Below are 23735 nucleotides of genomic sequence, written 5' to 3' on the forward strand. Positions count from 1 at the left end.
GAGAAATTAATAATAATGCAGCACTAACAATCATAACTAAACATTTAGCTAGATTTAAAACTGCTACATAAATGAAAAATATATCAATGTACATATTATACCATTATAACCTGTATTTGTGCCATCTTTGAAAAAAATTAGTCAAGGCATGTTCAAGATGTATATCACAGTTCAACTGCATGCATTTTTTTGTATTTGTGACAGTTGTTATTGTTATGCAATATGTTAATGCAAAAGTGAACCTTTTCGTTGAATATGAAGAAATTACACTTTTCAAGCTTTTAATAATTTGAGACCAATCAAATAATCCTTCATAAACACTTGAATGAAGTGACGATATTCAAAACTAAGTTCTGTTCAAGGCACTGAGTTAATCCACACTGTAGGCTGTCTTGAATATCCATATCTTCAGTCTCTGTGAGATATGTCTGACAGAAGGGAGTTTCAAAGTTGAGGAGCAGTGTGTGAGAAGGCATGTCCCCAATATACTTTCAGTTTAAGGAAATCGTTTATGTACTATTGAACATACAACATTTGCATACTGAAGAGTAAATAGGTGAACATAAAACAAGCGAGAACAATTTCAAGTTTGTGAAAATAATATTCACAATCCAAAAATGATCTCTTATTCATTACCTGCTGAACTAAGTTGGCCATCAGTTGTCTGATTTCCATTAATCCTTCTTTCCATTTGCCTTGTTGTCTGAGTAGATCAATACCCATCATTGTCACTACCTGCAAGACACATTGAAACAGACAACAGAAATTATCAGATTTTGGGGAATACAACAATGTGACACAAGTAATTAGGTTAAAAAAAACTACATCCGGTAATCATACATCTTGATAAGAATAGAAAAACAAAGCCTGCTCAAATCATTCAGAAATGATTTACATTCTAAAAGTTGTCCTGTGTATTTTCTGCCATTGCTTTCCAGGAATACTGAAATGCTTGACGTGCATTTAGGCTTTATTGACCCAGCACATGTGATGACAGGACCAATTCAATGTTTTCAGACTAGCATTGTGGTATATCACGTTGCATATGTATAGGACACTACCGATTAGTGCCAAGCAACATTTTATTCAATAGTAGATTACCAAATATCAATAATAAATGACAATGATTGAACAATATAAATCTCTTGGTTGATATAGTGAACGTAGAAACTTACCTTATCACAGACAATGTTGTGACACTTGCGTAACCTTCTGTTTTCTGAAGTCAATCTGTCAGCAGCTGCTTGTAGCTTAGAGATGTAGGCTTCCAGTTCCTCAGGATTGTCCCAGGTAATCTGTACTTTACCATCACTGGCTTTGGCACCAGGTTTGGGATTTTTAATGATTTTTTCAAATGCCAGAGCAGAATCCAACATCATGGCTTGTTGGCTTGGTATCATTTGTTGATCAATGGTGTTGTAGAAATGGGCAACCTAAAGAGAGAGATTATTTTGAGATGAAAAATAAAAATATGTGGATACCAAAGTCATTCACAGCACAAATATACATTGTGCTGATTTTATAGACAATTTATAGACAGCCATTAGATTTTACTTTCTTTTTGATATCTCATGTTATGCATTACATTGAATGTACAAATAAAACAAATAAATGTCATAGCGATGTGGTGGTGTCAAAACAATGTGTGACAAACGTGACAGTAGTTTTTATGATATTTTCACACTTAATAATGGGCTATAGACATTTGACGGCAAATTTTGATAAAGTAAGGAGGGTCTCTAAACACCATGTTTTTTACTGTGAAATCGATATTTCAACTTTGAACTATGAAAAAAGAAATTCAAAAACAAATCATTGGATTTCAGCGGCAGACGTTCATTCAGCACAATATGGAAGATCTCGCAGTGAACGGAAATTCCACTTATGTCTAATGAATCAGTTATTGGTATTGTTAGTTACTTGACATGAACATCGGCAATGAATAATTCCAAGAGCATGTATATAGGATAAAACAGATTAGAGTTTTTGGTATTTACCTGTTTTAGGATTACACCATGTCTGTAGAACTTCTGAGCAGTAGCCGCTGTGTGTTGGATCTTAGCTGGTACTGGGAATCCCATAGCTTGCAGTTGTCGGACTTCTCTCAGTAACGTCACTAGTCTCTCACTGTAGTGTACTTTTAACTTTCCATCCTTGTGGTCTAATTCCATCAGCTTTCCACTTGTCTGAAGACTGGGAATAGGAAATCAACAAATTAAGCAAGGAGTTCGAATACTGGAACTAGGCATGCTTGTTTGTAGAGCCACCATTATTTTCAAATACTGTAAAGGGGGTAATTATTCACTGGGTTTTAATTTAGCTTATTTCACTGACTGGAAAATGCGCTAAATTAAAACCCAGTGAATATGTAAAATGTAGCATAGAACACATTATCTAAATGACGAAACCGTGAATTTAAAACCCACTGAATATGCCTGAAATGGTAAATCAGTGAAATTTAAACCCAGCGAAAATTAGTCATTTTACAGTACACAATACGTTGACATGTTAACATAAACTCATATTGGCATAAGTACTGTAGAATACTTTATTTTTGCTTGGAATTTCTTTTCGCTATTTTCGCTGGAGGGATGATTCCGTGAAAATAAAATCCAGCGAATATACTTTTTTTCCTATATTTCGCATTAAACTCATCAAAAATCAGTGAAAATAAATTCCATACAAAACGCCCAAAATGCCTTTTCAGCGAAAATTAATTCCAGTGAAAATAAAGTATTCCACAGTATTAGAAACAATACACCCCCATTATGAGGACTAGAGAGATTTCCATTTGATTGTATTTTCTCTATTAAATAATAGCACATGTACTTACGTACATTAATAAAAAGGTGTGTCTGTGGGCAAAACAAGCAATACATTCAATGATCCAGCATACAACAAATGCAAATTTTTGGTCTATATGCACTTCTACTGAAGTTGCACCTCTAATAGAGCAAATGCTGAATATATGGTAATTACAATTCATTGAAATTACTTCTATACATTGTATTTTACAAATTATCAGAGTAAAGTAAAACTGAATTGGATAGGTTGGCATCATTGCAAACTGAGTATGAACCGTAATTCTTTAGACACAGAAGCCATGTTGTGATAGAACGTTATATCACCCATATAAACAAACAATGTATTTGACATGTACATTGTATGTATGTTTCAAATGCTGGACTATGTCTATTAGTAGGAGGTGGTACTGTGAATGTTGTCGTCACAGTCGATAGATGGTCCTATGCAACAAATATAACGCATGTAATAAAATTATAAACCCTAAAGGGCTAGGATAAAATACATGTTTGCATGAAATTCTAATTCGCGATGACAAACTTACCTTTTCACTACCAGTTCCCTCTTTTTATCACAAATTGACAAAATAGTCCTGTTTATAGTTTACAAAAGTAGCCAAATTGTTTTGAGGAAAGACTGAAAATGAACTCAAATTTTGTCTGTTGGCTCCAAAATTAGGTGTCATTTCCAGAAATATTGAAGTATATTAAAAAAAAGTGCTGAAAAATTTGGAGAGGAAGTCTGGTGGTGAAACGGTTAATGGCAATACTGACACATGTGTATGTGGTATTAAAGACCAAAGATTTGTTTACAATTGACAAAGGATGGCACTAGTACCTGAGAGGCTTGTAAGGATCATTTATTGCATCTAGCATATCTTGTGACCAATTTTCAAACTGATCTTGTCTCCATTGCTGTAATTCATCCAATAAGCTGGCAGCATCTCGACGGAACTTACTGAAGCCTGACAAATCACCCAGCAAGGCTTCAGCTGTTTTGGATGTGTCCTCGACCTAGCAAAGAATGCAGGTAAAATCAATACAAAATATATGGGTTTTATAATGCACATAAGATTTTTTTTACAAAGTTGGCTCTTAATGCATACTGTCAGTGGATGTTAAAAACAAGAATTTGCACTGAATGACTGCAAAATAATTAAAGTCTGAAATTTTACCTGTAATGTCGTATTGTGGATATTTAGAAGATTTAGACAAATTATGACTTGGGGTGAACAATACACTACTGTAAAACATGTTGAAAAAGCGGCAGACAATTTTAGCGAATTGTGGTAAAATGACGTACATAGTAATAGCGAAATGTTGATTTAGCAAATCTCTCTTGTCATTGTTGATTTCTTTGTTTGGCGGCCATTTTGAATTGATAATAAAGTCATTAGCGACATCTTGAATTAGCGAATCAGTTCTCTCGCTAAATTCACGAAAAAGACATGCTCGCGCAAAAGACACGTTTTACAGTATTTTACAATACTAATAATCAGAAAAATATCATGTGATACAAAAATCAGCATGGTCTATTCACACACAGTGATATAAATTATTGTAATAAATAAAGTGTTAATAAATTTTAAAATTCAAAATTACCTTAGCTTCCAACTGTCTGACCCACACAATATTGTTAACCACTTCAGGTAAGTTTTTACCTGCTGGTGAAGTACCATCATTAGTCCTGGTGACAAAATCATCTCTGATAGTCTTAATGTATACTTGTAGTTGTCCAAGCAATGTCTCTCTGTAATAAAAATAAGAGATGTATTTTTTACATATAATTACTCAAAAAACATGCGTCTGTTTTATTCCACTGAAATGTAAATAATAATGGATTTGCTCCAAAATTTACAGTTTGTTGTTGATTGCACTCATTAAAATTTTTGTTGATGGCATGTGTCAAATCTAAAATGACCTGGGCACAAAAGTCAAAGGTGTTCAAATAACAAATAAAAAGGTAATTACTGTAATTATTCACTGGGTTTTAATTTTGCTTATTTCGCTGACTGCAAAATGCGCTAAATTAAAACCCAGTGAATATGTAAAATTGAGCATAGAACACATTATCTAAATGATAAAACCGTGAGTTTAAAACCCACTGAATATGCCCGAAATGGTAAATCAGCGAAATTTTAACCCAGTGAAAATTAGTCATTTTATAGTATATGAATATTGATCTTGGATTAAAAATGAGTGCACCTTATTAATGACAACTATTTTCACAGAGTTGAATTATTTTTTCATTTACCATACTGAAGATAACAAAAACAAACAATTTTTTTTCTAAAAGCTTAAGAACCAATTCTGATTTTATATAACATTACCAAGCTTCATGTTGCATGAAATTAATTCTACAGAAGACCATGGTAATAGCAATTACTCACCTTTCAGCTACAAGTTCTTTGCTTATATTTGGTCTTTTCACTAATTCCTTGTATCGTTGAAATTCTCTTAATAATTGGTGAGAATTGGCCTCCAATTCCCGGAACTGGGTTCTGAGTTTACCAGCAATTCTCTGTTCAGCTGGGACCATTGCTAGAAATTACCACACACAGATAAGTATATTAATGACCAATAAACACAAGGTAAATAGGCAAGACAACTGCAACATCTGTATTTTTTTTTCTATGTCTAAAATACCGGTAGTAAGTAGACACTGATCAACACAGACTAATAAAAAAACTCAGAGTTGGTTTTTAGTAAGTAAACATCTAAAATTTTGAACAAATTCCTGAATTTGCAGTTACTCGAAAACTGTGCTCCTTTCTAAAAAACTATACAGGATTGCTTCAGAGTTATGAGATGAAATGGGAGAAATCCTTCTCAAAACGGGTGATAAAGATTATTTGATGAATAATACCTTTAAATCAATCTTAGATTGATATTTCTACAATTTTTGTATAAATTTTAAAAGTTGCAGACTAGCCACACTGCTATACCAACACATGTATGCACTGATGATGCCCCAATCTGTAAAGATAATACAGACAAAGACTTACCTCGTTCATACTGTGCCACTGCAGCCTTCCATAGTGGTTGGGTATATGGATTATACTGTAAGGGGTTCAACCCAGCAAAGGGTGCAAATGCATCAGCTGTACGTAGCTCTTGTTGCTCACTGTTAGACAGTAATCTTACTAGCTGTTCATGGACAGTTCTCAGTGTGGAAACCTACACACAGAGAGTAAGGGTAAGTTTATGAAAACTGAATGTACATTAACATGATTCCATAGTCAAAGCATTATATAAATATTTTTATTGTCACCTAAACTAGAAAGGAGCTCAAGCTCAAGTCTACATAAACATGTACTGCACAGTCAATGTGAAGGTCAAAACTATTCTTGCGAGCGGACATCTGGGCATATTTTCACTGCCTTTCAACCACGACCGACGAAAACAACAGTTGAAAACTCTCAAAAAAATGTACTTGGGAATAGTTATTGAGACTCCTGAACAGTGTAATAAAATAGAATTATATGGTACAGTGGTGAGCATCTTAGCAATAGAGAACGCACAATGACGTGGCTCAGCCCCCGAGAATACACTTAATTTACCCTTGATTCACGTGGTACATAGACTACTTTCTACCAGTAATGTAGCCTTGACATTGAAAGTCAATCACTATATTATTACAAACCTCTTCTAATCTTGCACCTAAGTTGATGACACCTTCTGGATTGTACTTCTCTCCTTTCCATTGATGTGCAGGATATCGTTTCCAGTACTGAACAGTCAATGTGTCGCATGCCATCACCCAACGTTCACAGATAGATATCCCATATCTGAGTGCCTCTTTCACTTTGTGAAATGGATCACGCCATATATCAAATGTGCTGAGTCTTCGCTGCACAAATCTACCCAGTGATCCACCTGATTGCAATAACAGGTACAAATTTATATACATTTAATCATTTCAATGTTTTTAAAGTCAACCTTTTCAACACCAGATTTTCTTGCCCAAATTTTCCTGCACTTTTTTTTTTATATTCTTTCATGATTTTGAAAATGAACCCTAATTTTGGAGAAAGCAGAGAAAATTTGAGGTAATTTTCAGGTTTTTAAATTGGCTAATTTTGTCCCAATCTTCTGAAGGAAAGTGCAGATTAAAACAGGACTATTTTGTGAATTTGTGATGAAAAGAGGAAACTGGTGGTGAAAAGGTTAAAGGCACATGTAGTATACATGGTGTAATTTGCTCGTAATTTGTATGTGGTGCAAATAAGTAGATACATTGAGTAGTCTTATCATTGGGTCACATTTTTGAATGTACAATGCTACATGTATGTTGAAAGCGAAATGAGAGGGCTGAAGCATATCAGTGAGAATAGATACTTTGTTTGAAAAGTTGAAAAATTGAATAATTACCAAGGACTAAGATTACTGAGGGTACCTACCACCATTTTTTATATATTATAAAAATCAAACAGGTTTGGCATCAAGAATTATATGTAGATTAATTGACCTGTGACAAAACAACATATTACACTCAAATCCTACAGAAAGTTTGAGTAGTCTTTTAATGCCAATTTGATGTTATTTATATGAAATTACACAAGATTACTGCAAACTGGCCTACCGGGTACTTACCAAAGACTTCCAGTAAGTGCTTCATCCTAGCTTCAGGATATTGTTCAAATTCTGTCTGTTTCCATATGTCATCCAAACAATCCTGTGTACTCTCCACTAAATCCAAACCTTCCACTAGTGACAATGCATCCAGGTTGCTGTATTCACCAGATATTGGTTGGAATAATTCCTGGAAATGTTGTGCCCTCTCCTTGTCTTCCAACTTCGAGCTGGACAGGGATACTTCTGCCCAGTACTGGAATTCATCCAGCGGTGTTAAGATACCTTATAAGTTGAACAAAAAATGAGATTTGGTGAGTATCAGCTTCAAGAAAAATTTTAGACCAATTTTACTCTATTAAGGTACAATGATCAAGATTTCCTTGACTTTTACCATATGGTTTTATTCATGCTGTTGCTCACAAAAACCAGATAAAAATGTATGGTCACTGAACCACTTTTCACAACTGGTGATTTATGGACCATTCACCATTGGTTTCTATTGTGAAAATCTTTTATTATAACTCAAAATTTTATAAAATAGGTGAAATAATAATCTGTAATTACAAGATATGTAATAATGGTGTTCCAGAATTATTGGAAAATTCTGACAATTACTATTCAATTTTTTGGAAATAATTCTTTAAAATAAATTATGATGGTAATAATTCCAATAAGACATTTATTGCATGATTTCAGACAAATTTTTTTACAAAAAATATCTCATGAAAGGTAAAAACCTCAAAAGTCAATGACTAATGACGGAAAACAATTTTTTGTCAACATTATGAAAAAAACCCATCCAGTTACGTGGTATACCTGCTAAACTGTCATCTGCCTTGCCTCTTCGCATTGCTGGGTCTTGTTTTCGAATGACGCTACCAAGACCTGCTTCCAATTCGCTCAATAAACTTTGTAACTTGGGATCAAAATTACGGCTCCATTTCTCATTTTCAAGTAGCAATGGTGCAAATATCTGTATGTATTTTTTTTAAAGACAAATGATAAAAGTAAGGTGTCAACAATTTAGATGAATTATAATAAATTATTAATATTTGCCAATTTAATATAGTGCTTGTACAGGGTTTGAGGTTAAAACTGGCTTACCCATAATGTATACGGCTTATTCACAATAGTTTGTTAAGGCAAGTGAGTTAATATTCAGTTGTCCAAATTTCATTTGTTCTGGGCTGTAGGACTACCCTAAGTGTCTATTTATCATGTTAAACCAGGGTTTGAAAGTATTCTGGTTTTTTGTGATTAACCAAGCAACTTTCATTCCCAATGCCATGACCAATCACTGACCTTGATAAGGTTACTTAATTACTGTAAAATTACTAATTTTCACTGGGTTTAAATTTCACTGATTTAACATTTCAGCATATTCAATTGGTTTTAAATTCATGGTAGTATCATTTAGATAATGTGTTCTATGCTAAATTTTACATATTTACTGGGTTTTAATTTAGCACATTTTCCAGTCAGCAAAATACTAGTAAGCAAAATTAAAACCCAGTGAATAATTAACTCCTTTACAGTATACAGAAATATGTAATGATTTAGCAGTAAATTGTTATTGACTAGTATAAGAATTAGAAATACACACATAACTTGGTCACTTCAATAATTGGGAAAACTTAAGCTGTTTGAATAAGGACGCTTGCCAATGCAAAATGTACTGACATCTTTTTTCACTTGAGCAACAAGATTGTTAAGGTGGCCATTATTATTATGATCTGCAATTGAAAAGTTATCACAATTGAAATTTGGTGTGTAAACCAATTATTGAAATTTTTATGTAAAAATACATCCAGTCATTCATGCATACCATTAAATATAAGACATGTCAAAGAAACACCAATAAACTAATCACTGGGCAACTGTATTATCGCTGATGCCCAAATTTATGTTAAATGTGGTGGGCCTCATAATATTTCAATCAAAAGTTTTGAATCTTAAGAAGCCCTAACACTTAACGCAAGTACCGATAGTTACAGAAATACCAATACAAAGAATTGAATCAAATCTTTAAAACATGAAAATTCTTATATTTCATTAGAATGGTACAGTGTCAATGCATTATTATATGTATATACATGTATGTAACCTTACTTTTTGCACAGAGTGATACAAGGCGTTTACAGGCGAGTCCAGCATTGAAGACACAAATACATTAGTATGCATATTATCAGGGTTTATCACGTCTGGTTGTAATTTGAAAAATACCAACATTTTCTCTCTTGCATCACTCGGCACCACCTGAAATAAAAATAATGTTATTGTGTAGAAGAATACATTACTGATTCAAATTTGCATAATACAGATTCTCAAAAAAGATGATATTTGACATTTGATTTTCTGTAAGCTATGTTTATTTTATTTATTGATATGACTTCACTACAAATGTTAAAATGAGGTTGCTGGTTTTTAGCTAAACTGGGGTGTTGCTGATTTTGCAATAAAGTGATTAAATGCCATATTAAAAGTCGAAAAACAATAATTCAAGACGTAGATGACTTCCAGGAGAACATGTGCCACAGTGTTCATGAGATGTTACACTTAATTTCCTACGTTGAGCTCTAGAGGGCGTCATGCAAATACTTCCCATTCATACATGTAGGTTATGCGTACATGTAGTTGATTTAGTTTTCATATAAAAAAGCATGTAATTTCTCTAAATTAAACATTGCATTGGGCAATTCCAGTTTATATCTGCACCCCCCCCCCCCCCCCCCCCCCTGTTGATGAGCTTGTGTGTTTACTTCATACAGGGTATAATTTCCATGGGTGTCAGAATTCCAAGTTGTTTTAGTCATACTGTTGGAAATCTAACCTTATCAACTGGTATGTGGCGAGATAAACTAGGCCATATTTTATTTAGTAGCCATAACTGCCTGGATTTCCAGGAATTTTTTTTTCATACTCGTCTGGATTTCCAGATTCTGTTTCTTCATATACAGTTGGAATTCCGGGGTATTTTCCCCATCATACAGTGCTGGAAATCCGACCACATCAAATCAACGGGGCGGGGGGGGGGGGGGGTGCGCAGATATAAACTGGAATGGCCCATTGTGGTATATGAAAACTGCTTCTAAATTGCTAATTCATAAATATTATTTGACAGTTTTACTCACTAAATGATTAACAGAGAGGGAAAAAGTCAATATAATGTTGGCTAATACTAGAAGGATTGAATTTGACAAAACATGTAAAAAAAAAAGCACAAGTAGCATTCTATCATTAAAAGAAAAGATGGTGTTTTAAGGATGGATATGGTATGATACTTTTGACCCATGAATCTCCTAAAACTTTGCTAAATTATTATATTTGTAAGTTTAAAGAAAACTGGGGTACTCTTTAACTAATTTTTGAATTAATAATCCTGATTGTATGATTTTTAAAAAGGGGCTCAATGCTATAGAGGAATCACAAATTCATTATTTGCAGAAAACAAGTTTGGGTTTTTATTTGCTCTTTATTATTTGATGGTGCCTTTCACTAGACAAAATTTCAAAAATTAGTAATAATTTTAAATTTGTCCTTGTCCTCATGAGGACAGTTGTTGAGCAGCACATCAAATCAGCTGATACGATGGATTAACTATAGACATTTACAGATTAATACAGAATGCATACCTTATTGAGAAGTTGAAGTCTTCTAGTTCCTCCATGAGTTTCCAGTCGGACAGACAGAACGCCACAGTTACCATCATCCAAAAAATTATTTAACTCTTCTGAGTCAAATGACTGCGATATTGTAGAGTCAGAAGACTGAATACCAAAATAATTGCCGATTGTTGTCAGGATAAACTCCTTCCTAGAGTCCCCGGCAGGCATGTTGCCGGCGTGGTGTTCACACCCTGAGAGAATAGACCAAAGCGACAAAAGTGACATGAAACATGAAAATAATTTTGCAATGGTTTTCCTTAATCTGGCAATAAACTGGTTGTCTGCCATGATTTGTTTTACACAATGAGCAATGTTCTATTTTTTGTTTTGTTTTGTTTTCTTCCTCACATTCTATCATTTTATCACAAGTTTTGCACTTTTTGTTTCATAATCTTGGAGTTCATATATTTCTTTCATAAATTTATGATTTAAAATTCCCAAATTAAAAGGTATAAGTGAACATAAAATAGCACATCAAAGTAATGCGATTGTAAGTCAGAGAGTCAGTCTGTAACAGTAACTATTGTCGTGTCATTGTCTGCTCGTTGGCATTTAAATTAAGTAGTGTCTTTCTATAGGCACAAATACAGGAATGTAAAATCAAGCACAAAATAACATAAAGCAAAAAGTGTCGAAGCTGGTTGACTCATGACCATTCATCACGAACATCAGGCTAGATCCCAGATGAGAATGTCTGTTGGAAGTTTTGGTATATATCGAGACTTTATTAATTAAATATTGGAATATTAGCACCGAGAAGATCGCCCATGCAGGAGAAATGGTTTAATAATAATAATATCAGTCATTGTATGAAATGGTTTATGAATTTGTTATGAATTTCAACAACAATTTCCTTCCACGAACGTTACTGTTATATAAAAGTGTAAAGAGTAAAAAATTATTCTCAAGTTCATCTTCGAATAATGTGTCGTTGGTTGCCCCTTGTTTATGAAAAATTAAATGTTTAACATTTCCATGACAACGGATGTATTATCAGGTGTGAGACAAAATGCCGTCCCGTTCTGTCGGACACACTTTTGAAATCATCTCGAAATACAGGCACAAAATGTTGTGAAAACGATTTCGACGATTCGGTTTTGCCCTTACCTCTATTATTTCAAAGTCCACAGTGAAAACTCTGCAAATTATGTCCAAATTGCGTTGTAAACCGTGAGACTTGCCAAATCTCTATGGTTATCATGCACGAATTTGATAACAACCCGGCTTTCCTATTTTGACCTGAGGAATGTCTGGTCAATGCCCTCGAGATCTGTAAGGAGCTGATTGATTGGGTGGCGTTATGCACGTGACACGCACGTGAAAATAAAAACCAATCATAGAAGTTCTTACAAATCAACTCTGTTTACGTTTTGCGCATGTGCTAGGTCAATATGGCGGATCTTTTGACGAAATTGTAAAAGTTTGTCGATTCGGCAGATTTTTTATTGGTCACAGTTATTTCCTATCCTTCGTTTTTATGTAAGTAGTGTTTAAACCAAATGGGAGCATTTTTGAACCGGAGTAGTGTTTTTCTTGAATGAAATCGATGGATTTGACGGCCTTCTTCCGATGCCGATAACCGACGCCATTTGTCCATTTGATTTAGAATGGAAATAGATTTTCTGTTGACATGCATTCAATTGTGAAAAATGGGGTGATACTTGTAGATATGGACAATGTCGTAGTCGTTCATTTGCTCTCATAATTAGTACAGTCATCAGTAATGGTCTTTTGCTAAATATGCAATTTATAAACCGACCATTCGTTGAAAATGTTTCTGTCAAGCTTGCGAGCAGCCAACGCATTGTTCGCACGAGCGATGTGATCGACGCGACATGCGCCATAGTTCACCCGAGTCTCTCCGCCTCGCCAATGTTGATCGCATGTCATGTTATCGAGTACGTGCGGTGACCACCGTCTACATGGGTTGTTTGCCATAAGGTATTCTTCAAATTTTTCACTCCTACGTCAGTATGTACACTTTTGGCAATACAACAGGCTGCCAAACAAAAGCCTATTCGGTTGTATCAAGGCTGTTGTATGCATTATGAATTCAACGGGAATGTCATCATGACATTGACATCTTTACATCTGTGAAGGGTGTGTGTAATTGCCATTTATCGTGGTAATGAAGAAGTTTAACGCCGAAATATGAATGATTTTTCTCTCCTAGTGTTGAATTTCGTTTGCTGACGCACCGATCGCCTTAATTTCATAATTTTTGTAGGTACGTGTATCTGCCATCCTGGATCGACCGTACCAGCCTCTCTATTGCTCATTCACACATCTGGTAAGAATATGATTTTTTATTTATTTTTGATTGCTAATTGTTGTTAATTAACCTGAGATCATAATGTTTAATTGAACTTAAACTACAGTCAATGGCAGTAGTGGAAAAAGAAATGGACAGAGTATTATTCATAATGTAGTAGATTTGTTGGGGTCACATGTTAATCAAAATAAACATTTTATAAAAATTTTAAATAATTAATTAAATCACACTGTCAAGTATGAAATAATGTTAGAACATCTTTAGATAACTGCCAGTCATGCACATTTGACTTGAGATTAAATCATTGGTCACAGAAGATGATTTCAATGCAGCAACTCCACTATTCTGACATCACTGGTAAAAATGTGAAACAAAATCAAAAAATCACTGTGACTTGTGTTTCTCATTTTCTATTCTACATTTTTCAAGAAACAAAATGGTGGTACATGTTGTATCCCATTTTAGTTTCTTCACAGTACTTGTTTGAGGTTTTATTTACGTAGCAGTCACATGACCACATGAAAGTTGCATCTTACATTTTTGATTAGTTTGAATTATAAGCTTTCATAATATATATAGTTTGATATGGTTTAAAACAATTCTTCTATAAAAATAATAAGTATGAATTTTACTTCCTGAAAACAAAAGTGCCCTATATAAACAAAATTGCAGACAGGAAACATGAATACAGCCTAGGAATAGCTTTCAACAAAATGTTTGAAGCTGAATCAGTGAATTTGTTTTTCCATTAACATTAGGTCAAACAAAATATATTATGTGTTTCCAGTTATTACATGTGAATACCTCCCTTCCCCCAAAATTATGAATCACTTTCCATTGTATTCATGAAAAGCACATGAAACCTGGTAAGCAATATTTTGTGGTCGTCTCCATAAGTACCTATCAGCCGGATGTTTATGGCAATGGCCCTTCCCCAGTAAAAGTGAAACATAAGAACGTGAAAACATCTTCAAAATAGTTTGGTTGGACATCTACAGCATACAATTTGACAGGAATTTCATAGTTCTTGACAATATACAGACTATCATTTTTGTTTGCAAAAAAAAAAATCATTTTGGGAGGAGGGGTGGCACCTGTTTTGAATGACCATGTGTCAGCATTATTGATGAATGTCCATGCTCCCCATCTGTAATATTCATAGACATTATGTGATATCATGCAGACAGTTCGCAGTTATAAACATAATAATGTTACAGAAAAATGTAAATATCACATTCTTTAAATCAAAAGTTGCATATCAGAGATACATGCAGTTCCACGGTATGTTGATGATAGAAATACCTGTCACAAATTTCGCTAACATTAGCAGTGTATAAATTTGCAAATGGAAAGTGCATTTATACTGAGAATAGTATGTGTTTAAAAGTAATCCATATCCTACTAACAAACACTGCAGGGCTTAATTTATTTACCTGGTTTTATTTTCACTTATTGCAATGTTAGCTACATGTAAATGCACTAAATTAAAACCCTGTTAATATTCTCAGTTAACCAAAAAATATATTTTTTTCACTATTCTGTGAATGATGATACAGTTTGTAACAGAATGGCAGAGGGTTTGTTTACTGCATTCTTATTTGCATATCACAATACTGTTACATGTAGCTATATTTGACTGTAAATTCCATAATATATTTTTTTTTTATCAAATCAATAAATAGTCATAACTATATTTTCATTATGTGCTATAGAATAAAGAGCTCATCTTGTCATGCCTTTTACTTAGTGGTGTGAGTCAATATGAAGAAGGTTGGGGCAAGGGGGGGGGGGGGGTCATACTGCCATGTCCTATATGTTGTACTTTAAATGTACATGTATGATGAAATTATGGGTGATCATAAAGTTTGCTTGTATTGTTGCTTGGCATCATGAATATTGTGGTGGTCTAAAGGCGAGGGTGAGCATTTATCCACAATTTCTGTGGGATGAGCAAGTTTTAGACAGATGTGAGTATGTTGTGTGTGCGAGTTTCACATTTTACCAAATTTAAAATGTTTTTTTTTTCCTCCTAGAACATTGGGACAGGTGTGAAGACAGAGCCGTCTTATTCCTCAGCTGAAATTCTTTCGCCCCTAGCAGCCAGTATGCCTCCTAGAAGAAAAAGAAAACCTTCAGAAGAGCAAAATACAGTTATATCTAAAAAGAGTAGAAGAGACACAAGGTAATGCACAATATACAATGGATAATGTGTTTGTACATGTCAGAAAATGTACACATCAGCTCCACCAGTTTTTCAAGAACCTCTTTTTGGATTTTGATGAAACTTAATATATATAGTCACTCTTGAATAATGTGCAGACCTGATTAGTTTTGGGTTGACTAGCTTGCATATTAATGATTCCTTTTTTGCCTAATAATGAGCCAGTTTTCAGCTGTTCCACTGATTTCTCAAGAACCATTCAATATATTTCAATAAAACTTGATATATAAATGCATTGGGGTAATGCACAGACCAGAATATTATGGAAGTCTCTGCATATTAATTACCTAATTTGCATGATAAATAGCCAGTAATTAGTTATTCCTGTAAGACGTCAAGAAGCGTTATCATATTTTAATATAAACAAGATACACAGATGCTTTGTGATAATATGTGATTACTTTTTGGTTGAGATTTGTGAATATTAAATATCTAATTTGCATTTCGAATTACATTTAATCTTTACATGCACATCAAACATGGCATCATTCATAAGCATATGCACTCATTTCATGACCAAATTCAAGTTGGTTGAATGGCAGCAATTTTAATCTTAAAAATGCATTCAAAATCCAGCAATTCTGGAACTGGGTCCGGATCATGCATAGGCCATATTTCATTCAAATTCAGTACATGCATTGACCGTGATGAAACCTTGATGCATATTATTTTTTTCCCCTAGCAGATATTGTTTTACTTTTAACGAATGCTTTTTCAGGGCTGTATCTCTGACTTGTCTTTACCAATTTCATTCAACACCAACATTTTATTATATTTGTCAGAGAGTGTCAGTCATAATAGGTTATGGACATGGATGTCTTGTATCTACTGTCTTACACCTGAAGATATATATATATTTCTTTGGATATAGCCTTTCAATGTAATGCCATGACTTGTTCACTTCTATTTTACAGTGGCTCTAGAAGAAGAGGTACCACTATGGATCCATTGAAAGAACCCTTTTCTATAAAAAGATGCCGCATGTGGTTTCAAGAGTTTTGCGGCGATACTGACAATTTTTTAGGACCTGAAGGCATGGAAAAATTTTGTGAGGATATTGGAGTAGAGCCAGAAAATATAGTTATGTTGGTGATAGCGTGGAAGCTAGATGCAAAACAGATGGGTTTCTTCACAGCAGACGAGTGGATGAAAGGAATGACCTCATTACAGTGAGTATGGAAGTAAATTAAATACTGAGACAGACAAAGGTGTGTCTGTGATCAAAATAAATCCTATTTTATCCCCTTCACCAATTGCCCAGCAGAACAATTTTATTTGAATCTATCCGGTTACACATTATAGATTCTTTCTTTGTCAGATGTTTATTAAATTAATATTACATGTATCAGGAATAATATGTTTTACTTATTTTACTTTTTTCAGAGTTGATTCTATTGTCAAAATTCAAGCCAAGCTAGAATACTTACGTTCACTTTTAAATGACCCAGTATTATTCAAACAAATTTATAGATACGCTTATGACTTTGCGAGAGTAAGTATGTGAATCTATTCTCTGTCTCTGTCTACTGTTATTATAATGTTCTGGAATACATGTACAAGGCTTTGTATGGCCATACAGAATGCAAATATTATTACTTATCACATAAGCGACAGCAGGTATGACACTTGATATACACTCGTATGGGTGCATACTACGGTCAAATTCATGCTGAGCGTTGCTTACTATAGGTTTTATGTCATTTTTAATGCTAATATTATTTCTAATTTAGGATAAAGATCAACGGAGTATGGACATAGACACAGCCAAAATAATGTTATCACTACTTTTAGGAAAACATTGGACGCTTTTTTCTAGCTTTCACCAATTTCTTGAGGTAAGCTGCAGATATTGATCTTGAGGAACGCACATTGTGACCTCCATTGTATTCTGCCCAAAAATTGATAGAACAAGTAAATCACAATGGTGCTACCACATTTAAATGAATATCAAACTCAAAGAGTGCTTTCAGTAGTGCTCTACATTTTTGCTGAACTCAAGAAATAAATTATCAAAAAAAAAACACACAAAAAAGACAAAAGTCAGGTCTTCCACTGAGGTAGAATAATGTGTCTAATAGAGACTAGCACTACATTATTTGCTTAGCCAATTACCATGTTTAGTTACTTTGCAAATGGGAAGAAAACAAATTTAAGTCTGCTTATTTAATATGTAATTTATTTTTCTGATGTTTAATTTATTATAATTCGTTCAATTTCTGTGGGTGATGTGATTTGGGTTTTTAAGATGACCATTCACTTAAAATAATACTTGTTTGAAATTACTGTAAAATGACTAAATTTCACTGGGTTTAAATTTCGCTGATTTACCATTTCAGGCATATTTAGTTGGTTTTAAGTTCACGGTTTTATCATTTAGATAATGTGTTCTATGCTAAATTTTACATATTCACTCTGACTGGGTATTGATTTAGCTCATTTTTCAGTCAGCGAATATTAAAACCCAGTGAATAATTAACCTCTTTACAGTAGTCCAGCCATTGGGGGTGAAAGTGATAATTGTTGGTTTGCTGTAACTCATAATCCAATCGTATTATTTCTCTCGCCCAATGGGAGGAGTTTATTGTCTTCTCTTTGTTTTTCCTACAGCAATCCAAATATAGAGTGATCAATAAGGATCAGTGGTGCAATATTTTAGAATTCAGTAGAACCATCAACTCAGATCTTAGTAATTATGATGAAGACGGTGCATGTAAGTAGTTGTAACTTATATAATACAGAGTTATAAGATAATGCCTGTAAACTGTGATTTCAGGATTGTACAGCAATTGTGTAAACAAAGTCACTAAGTCTCTATGTTGTAGCTCTAAGAGAAATTTACATGCAATAAATTTTCATGATTTTCACAATTAAACATTCACTCAAATAATGAATATTAAATTGTGAAACATAAAACCTGGTTTCTACATATTCTATCTCAAAAAATACACTGTCTCTATCATGGTACTTTATTTGTGTGAGCAACAGCTTTTGACAAATTTTATTTTCAAAATTATTGATATTGTCTATAAACTAATTCTGCATTAATAATTAAAATTCTGTTACAATATGTATCATGTCTGTTATGTGAGTGTCAGTCATATTAGATTATATCATGAATGTCTTGTATTGATTGTCATAGCACAAGCAATGGGAGGATTGATGCTACTCTAGCTGTAATAGCAGACCGACTTTAGCTATTACTGAAGATGGATGTATAAATGTATATAAATGAAGATATTCTTTGCTAACGAAGGTGTACTCCCTCCTGACATTTTTTTCTAGAAAAACCCCTGGCTAATATAATTGCATTTCTTAAATGCTGATTCATACATGGCGACTGACATTTATGTCTTGTTTAAAGTAAGAATGAGCATTACACTAATTATGCAAAAGTTTTGTTAACACATTAGAAAACGGACCCTGAATGCACTGTTACTTTTCTATTCACAGGGCCTGTCATGCTAGATGAATTTGTGGATTGGCAACGGACAAAAACAACATCATAGTAAATGCTTTTTGTGTTGTGTATATAATATATATATATATATGTTTGTGTGATTGGTTTCCTATAACTATATGCTTCAATTGAAATGCTGCAAAATTTATCCATGATGAAAGTATCGACTGCAAATGAAAAAGGACTAACATGGTTGCCGAGCATTCTCATCAAGATTTTTATTTAATCCTGTGTTCCGTTATTGGAGAAGAAATATATATATATGTTACTTGCCTATGAAGATGCCACCGTTGAACACACAGATTGTGTGAGGAAGGAAAATCTGCCTATATGCATCACATTTCTTTGTAGAGGGAACAATAGATAGTACCGTAGCTATAGCAATGTGATTGCTGATTATTTTATTATTGTACCATGAAGATTGCTGTATTAAAGTAAAATCTGTCTAAACTGGTACCTTCGTTAAATTTTTGTTTGCACTCCTGTCACCATGGTCTCTGTTGTTAGTGTGAGAATAAGGCAAAGTAGGCACTTGTACACTACCGATAACATTGACCCTATTCTTTTAAATCTTTAAACTGATTAAACGTTTTTTGAGGCTTATTTTGTAAAATTCTTTTTTTTTTGCTTCTTCATTTTGTTTTTGTTATAATATAACAAAAGTTTCTGTTAGTATTACAACTTCAGTACTGTGTATCAAATTGGTTTCACACTGCAAAATACAGAGCAATATCACTTGACACAATTCATTTTTGATCGGGATGTTCCTAAATTTTTAATTTAATTTTAAATATTTCCTATATCTGTTTCATACCTTCACTACCGTCAGCACATATGAGTAGAAATGCAATGTTTTTCATTTTCTTTTGAAGAGATTTGTAGAATCGTGATGTTCACTTGTTTGGACACCCAGAATTTTTTTTGTATCTGAATGATCGTTTACAAGGTTAGATACATGTACACTTAGCAATTGCTTAATATATATTCTCATTTTTTTGGTGATCAATTATTAGACAGGTGTAACTGGATTCTGGTCACCTGTTTAAGATAGTTTTAAGATAAATATTTATGATATCTTTTCCTAGTTTGATGTTTGACTGATTTTAGTATTGTACATGTCATTGTTTACCAAACTCATTAGTAACCATCATCTTTTCCTTTACACTGGATGTAGTTCTTGTCGAAGCAACATGATTTGTTTCTCTGTAGTTGTTGAAAATATACGTGATACTTTTTTTTAAAAAACTCAAGTATTTTTTTTTATTCTGAATGCTATGAATGCTAAATACTAAAAATGAAAAAAATTTTGTTTGAAGAGGCACATTGGGACATAGAAATGCTTGTAATCATACACCGAAAGGAGACCGAGTGTCAAGGTCAAATTTTTAAAAATTCCCTTACCCGAGGGCACTAAGGCATTTGCATTTAGGGCACAAAGGCATTTGCATTTTATGCCTCTGTGAAGTTTAGCCTGCATACATGTATATACTTCAATCAATGGCATACAGTCAGGGATCGATTATATCGCATGCATTCATTTATTTTGGTTCGGGACTATTGTGTGAAATATTTCGTCTGAATTCGCATGAAGTATAGGAAACCTGGAATAAATTTTTGCATTTCAATGCTTTGCAGCATACTTAAATGCTCTGATCGTTTTGACTTTCTATATGATTGTGTCCGAATTTCTTTTGCTAGCAATTTTGAATAGTGTACCAATGAATTTGGATTCACTTCTGTTCTAAATTACCTGCGGACAAGGCATACAAATTCAGGCAATCAAATATGTCGCATAATAGTCCAAAGAATTCAATACAGCTCTTCTCTGACTGAACTTACTGCAAGGGGAGTCTCCCAAGGTGAATATTTCTGTTTGGATTTTTTTTGTTGCTAGCGAGTTCACTGAAAGGTAACAACATAATCAGTATGTGTATTTTAATCATTTTGGTTTGCAACCATCAGCTTTATTTTCTGGTCCAGTTGTAATAAATTATATTTGAATTGTGTACACACAAACCAAAGAGGAACGAATAACTACCCAGTATATACTTTTTGCTGATCAAAAGAACATATCATTTATAACAATTACAATGTACTTTTACGGTATAATAAAATAATTTTACACTATTGCAATTCCAGATAGAAAATGATTAGACTGTTATAGCTTACTTTGCTGGAAGGGGAGGATGTCATCTTGTAAAACGATTGCAATCATTTGAGATTGCTACAGTACAGTTTATGCTCTGTACTGCACATTATATATTGAGATCGCCCAACTATATCGTTTGCATCCCACTTTTATCTCAATAATTTTTTAAAAGAAATTACCTCATTGACTTGAGCCATAATATCCTGATGTTAGAGATTGATGTTTGGCGTTTTTCCTACTTAAAATTGTTGATGCTTGTGAGATGGGATGGCGATGAATATGCATCCATACACAAGCAATGCACAAGCAAATAATGAAGAATTACACGAAAGCTGCGCTGCACTGAACATGTATGTTGTATCAAGTCACGAAGCCTTAAAACAAAGCAAGCAGAAGGATTTCTTGATAATACATGGACAAATTGGATTCAGACTTGTACAACATTTGTGCTTTGTTGTGTTGATAGGAAGAAAAACTTTTGTTAATACCACATTTCACAAATATGATCAATGTCACTCAAAGACTTAACTTCCAGTTGAAATGATTTTATGATCAAAACTCGGGATGAGTTACTTCAGAATTTACTTGTTCAGGATCTATAAAGCGTGTGCTAGAGAATTATAAAAGTAAATTTTTAAGCAAAATGTCTGTATTTGATAAAATAATTTTGCCTTAGCGCCTAATGTGACTTGTTTCCTGATAGATTTCCCAATGACACAACATTTATTTTTTGTCATTTACTGTATTCTAATGAAGGTCATTTAGTTTTCAGTTTAGAACAAACCACCTGAAACTTTCTTCAGCCATGATGTCCCCCAGATGCACCTTTTCAGATTGTTCTGTTATCAAAATGGATAATCTTCATTTTTTTTGAATCAGTACATTAATCTTATCCTTAAGTCAGTTAGCCCAGTGCAGCACAAAATTGTATAAACTACTGTTCTCTGTAAATTTGAAATTCAATTGTTAATGAACTCGCCTGAAAACTGAGTCGAGAGATTTGCATATTTTTTTTAAAACACCTCATAAAAACATATATACAATGTACTACCAAATGTTTATCTATATTGGTTGGGGGTTGTCAAGCTTTGCATTAGACTAGATCTTTGTATTTAATTTCATTCAGCTACGAATATTACAATTTAACAGTGTAATAAATTCAATGCACCGTAAACTGATAAGATACCTGACAATAAGTTTAAGAGTACAATATTTCAAGCATGTATTTTACATTTATACTATAATGTTGGAATATATACTTGGGCTTACCTGGGAATTTTGACACTGAGTAGCGTCATACATGTAGTTTTATGGATTGAAGATGCATTGTTCATATAGCAGTTTAGTACACCAAGTAGTCTCCCACTATGTTTTATAGTGTAGATGTACTACCCTTTCTGATTGTACTCATTCAATCCAAAGCTATTTATATCTAATATTTCTCATACATACCTGCATTCATTTATTACGTAGATTTTGAGTTGCTATCTTGACTTGTGGATGGTTGTAATTTCTAGAAATTCAAGAAGTTTTTGTTTAATCGTGTTACATGTAGGACTTTAAAAGTTTCCAAGAATTTACTCATTTAATATATATGAAAAAAATACATCTTGTCTTGAAGTTTATCTTTATGCTGATGATGATGCCAAATATGGAATAGTTTGTTTTATTTTCATTTGTTTTTGGGGAAACTGATGTATAAATTCTTTGCAGACATGACTTACCTTGAAAGCTGCATAATGAAGAATAGAGATAGCCAGTGTTAGTCTAAAAGTGTGAAATGTCATTTGACATAACACTTTCTTTCACATAAAAATGTCACATTAGAGGACATTTCTGTAATGAAGCTTTTGTACTAAAGTATGTGCAGACGTATCATTTGTGTCATAATAATATGGAAACTTTTATACTGAATAAAGGGGTACTTGCATGTGATATTGTATTTGTCTGCTTTCTTTGTCTCCAGTCGGATAGAGTCCTGCAACTTATAATTTCACCTCCATGTAGCTGTGCATCTACATGTATATGTGAATCTTTCTACACTTATATCTCAAATCGATTATTATTCTAACTTCGCACATGCATCTTATATCGTCATGGTCCATTTCAAGGTGGCCATTTTAGTGCTAAAAAAATCAATGGAAATACAATGAAATTTTTTGAGGTTACCCTGTCTATTGTAGTATGTACATGTGTGATAAGGAGCCCTGACATACCAACAATTAAACCAAAATTAATAGTTGTATAGGGATTTCAACAAAGTAAACAGTAAACATAACAATAACACATACATAGGATTATGTGTAAAGTAGTATAGAAATTATTGTGCTACACAAGAGAAAATGATTAGTTTCAAAGCATTCACAATAAAAATAAAGCACATAATATTAATATATGGACCTCAAGATTAAGACCAAAAAGTGTTAACAGGTATTTGCAAAAGTGTGATCATATCCTGCCATACCATTAGCACCTGTCGTATATCAATCTGAGTAAACAATTTATGAAGGGACCTTCCACAAAAAACAAATTTGTCGCATTTTTTACCAGTTCATAAAATTTACAATAGAACTTAAAAAAACCTTTACTCTGCAG

General features: G+C 33.4%; 2 protein-coding genes across 4 annotated transcripts in view; one reads left to right on the forward strand and one right to left on the reverse strand.

Annotated features, from left to right (window-relative positions):
* The window catches only part of LOC100375810 (cytoplasmic dynein 2 heavy chain 1-like), a 65787-nt gene extending 53524 nt beyond the window's left edge, over nt 1–12263 (reverse strand). Inside the window, exons 1-13 of the mRNA XM_085497917.1 lie at nt 12149–12263; nt 11009–11232; nt 9486–9632; nt 8193–8349; nt 7395–7658; nt 6445–6677; nt 5807–5978; nt 5192–5342; nt 4404–4551; nt 3640–3815; nt 1998–2193; nt 1176–1433; nt 637–735 (exon numbers count right to left, since the gene is read on the reverse strand). Of these exons, the coding sequence (XP_085354043.1) occupies nt 637–735; nt 1176–1433; nt 1998–2193; nt 3640–3815; nt 4404–4551; nt 5192–5342; nt 5807–5978; nt 6445–6677; nt 7395–7658; nt 8193–8349; nt 9486–9632; nt 11009–11209 (2202 nt within the window). The 5' untranslated portion in view covers nt 11210–11232; nt 12149–12263. The remainder of the gene's footprint in view (nt 1–636; nt 736–1175; nt 1434–1997; nt 2194–3639; nt 3816–4403; nt 4552–5191; nt 5343–5806; nt 5979–6444; nt 6678–7394; nt 7659–8192; nt 8350–9485; nt 9633–11008; nt 11233–12148) is intronic.
* A 119-nt stretch (nt 12264–12382) lies between these two features.
* LOC100375958 (DCN1-like protein 4) lies at nt 12383–23075 on the forward strand. 3 transcript variants are annotated; one of them, XM_085497919.1, is made up of 8 exons: nt 12383–12520; nt 13215–13331; nt 15347–15495; nt 16449–16703; nt 16918–17026; nt 17265–17369; nt 18142–18244; nt 18985–23075. In XM_085497919.1, the coding sequence occupies exons 3-8, from the start codon at nt 15419–15421 to the stop codon at nt 19038–19040; spliced, it is 705 nt and encodes a 234-aa protein (XP_085354045.1). In that variant the 5' UTR covers nt 12383–12520; nt 13215–13331; nt 15347–15418; the 3' UTR covers nt 19041–23075. The 3 variants fall into 3 exon arrangements, with proteins under 3 accessions (XP_085354045.1, XP_085354044.1, XP_077864123.1); XM_085497918.1 differs by having other exon boundaries at nt 13269–13331; XM_078007997.2 differs by lacking the exon at nt 12383–12520 and adding an exon at nt 12847–12982 and having other exon boundaries at nt 13269–13331.
* The last annotated feature ends 660 nt before the right edge of the window (nt 23076–23735 follow it).

Source organism: Saccoglossus kowalevskii, chromosome 4, assembly GCF_978046115.1.
Source record: "Saccoglossus kowalevskii chromosome 4, keSacKowa6.1, whole genome shotgun sequence".
Classification (NCBI taxonomy): Eukaryota; Metazoa; Hemichordata; class Enteropneusta; family Harrimaniidae; genus Saccoglossus; species Saccoglossus kowalevskii.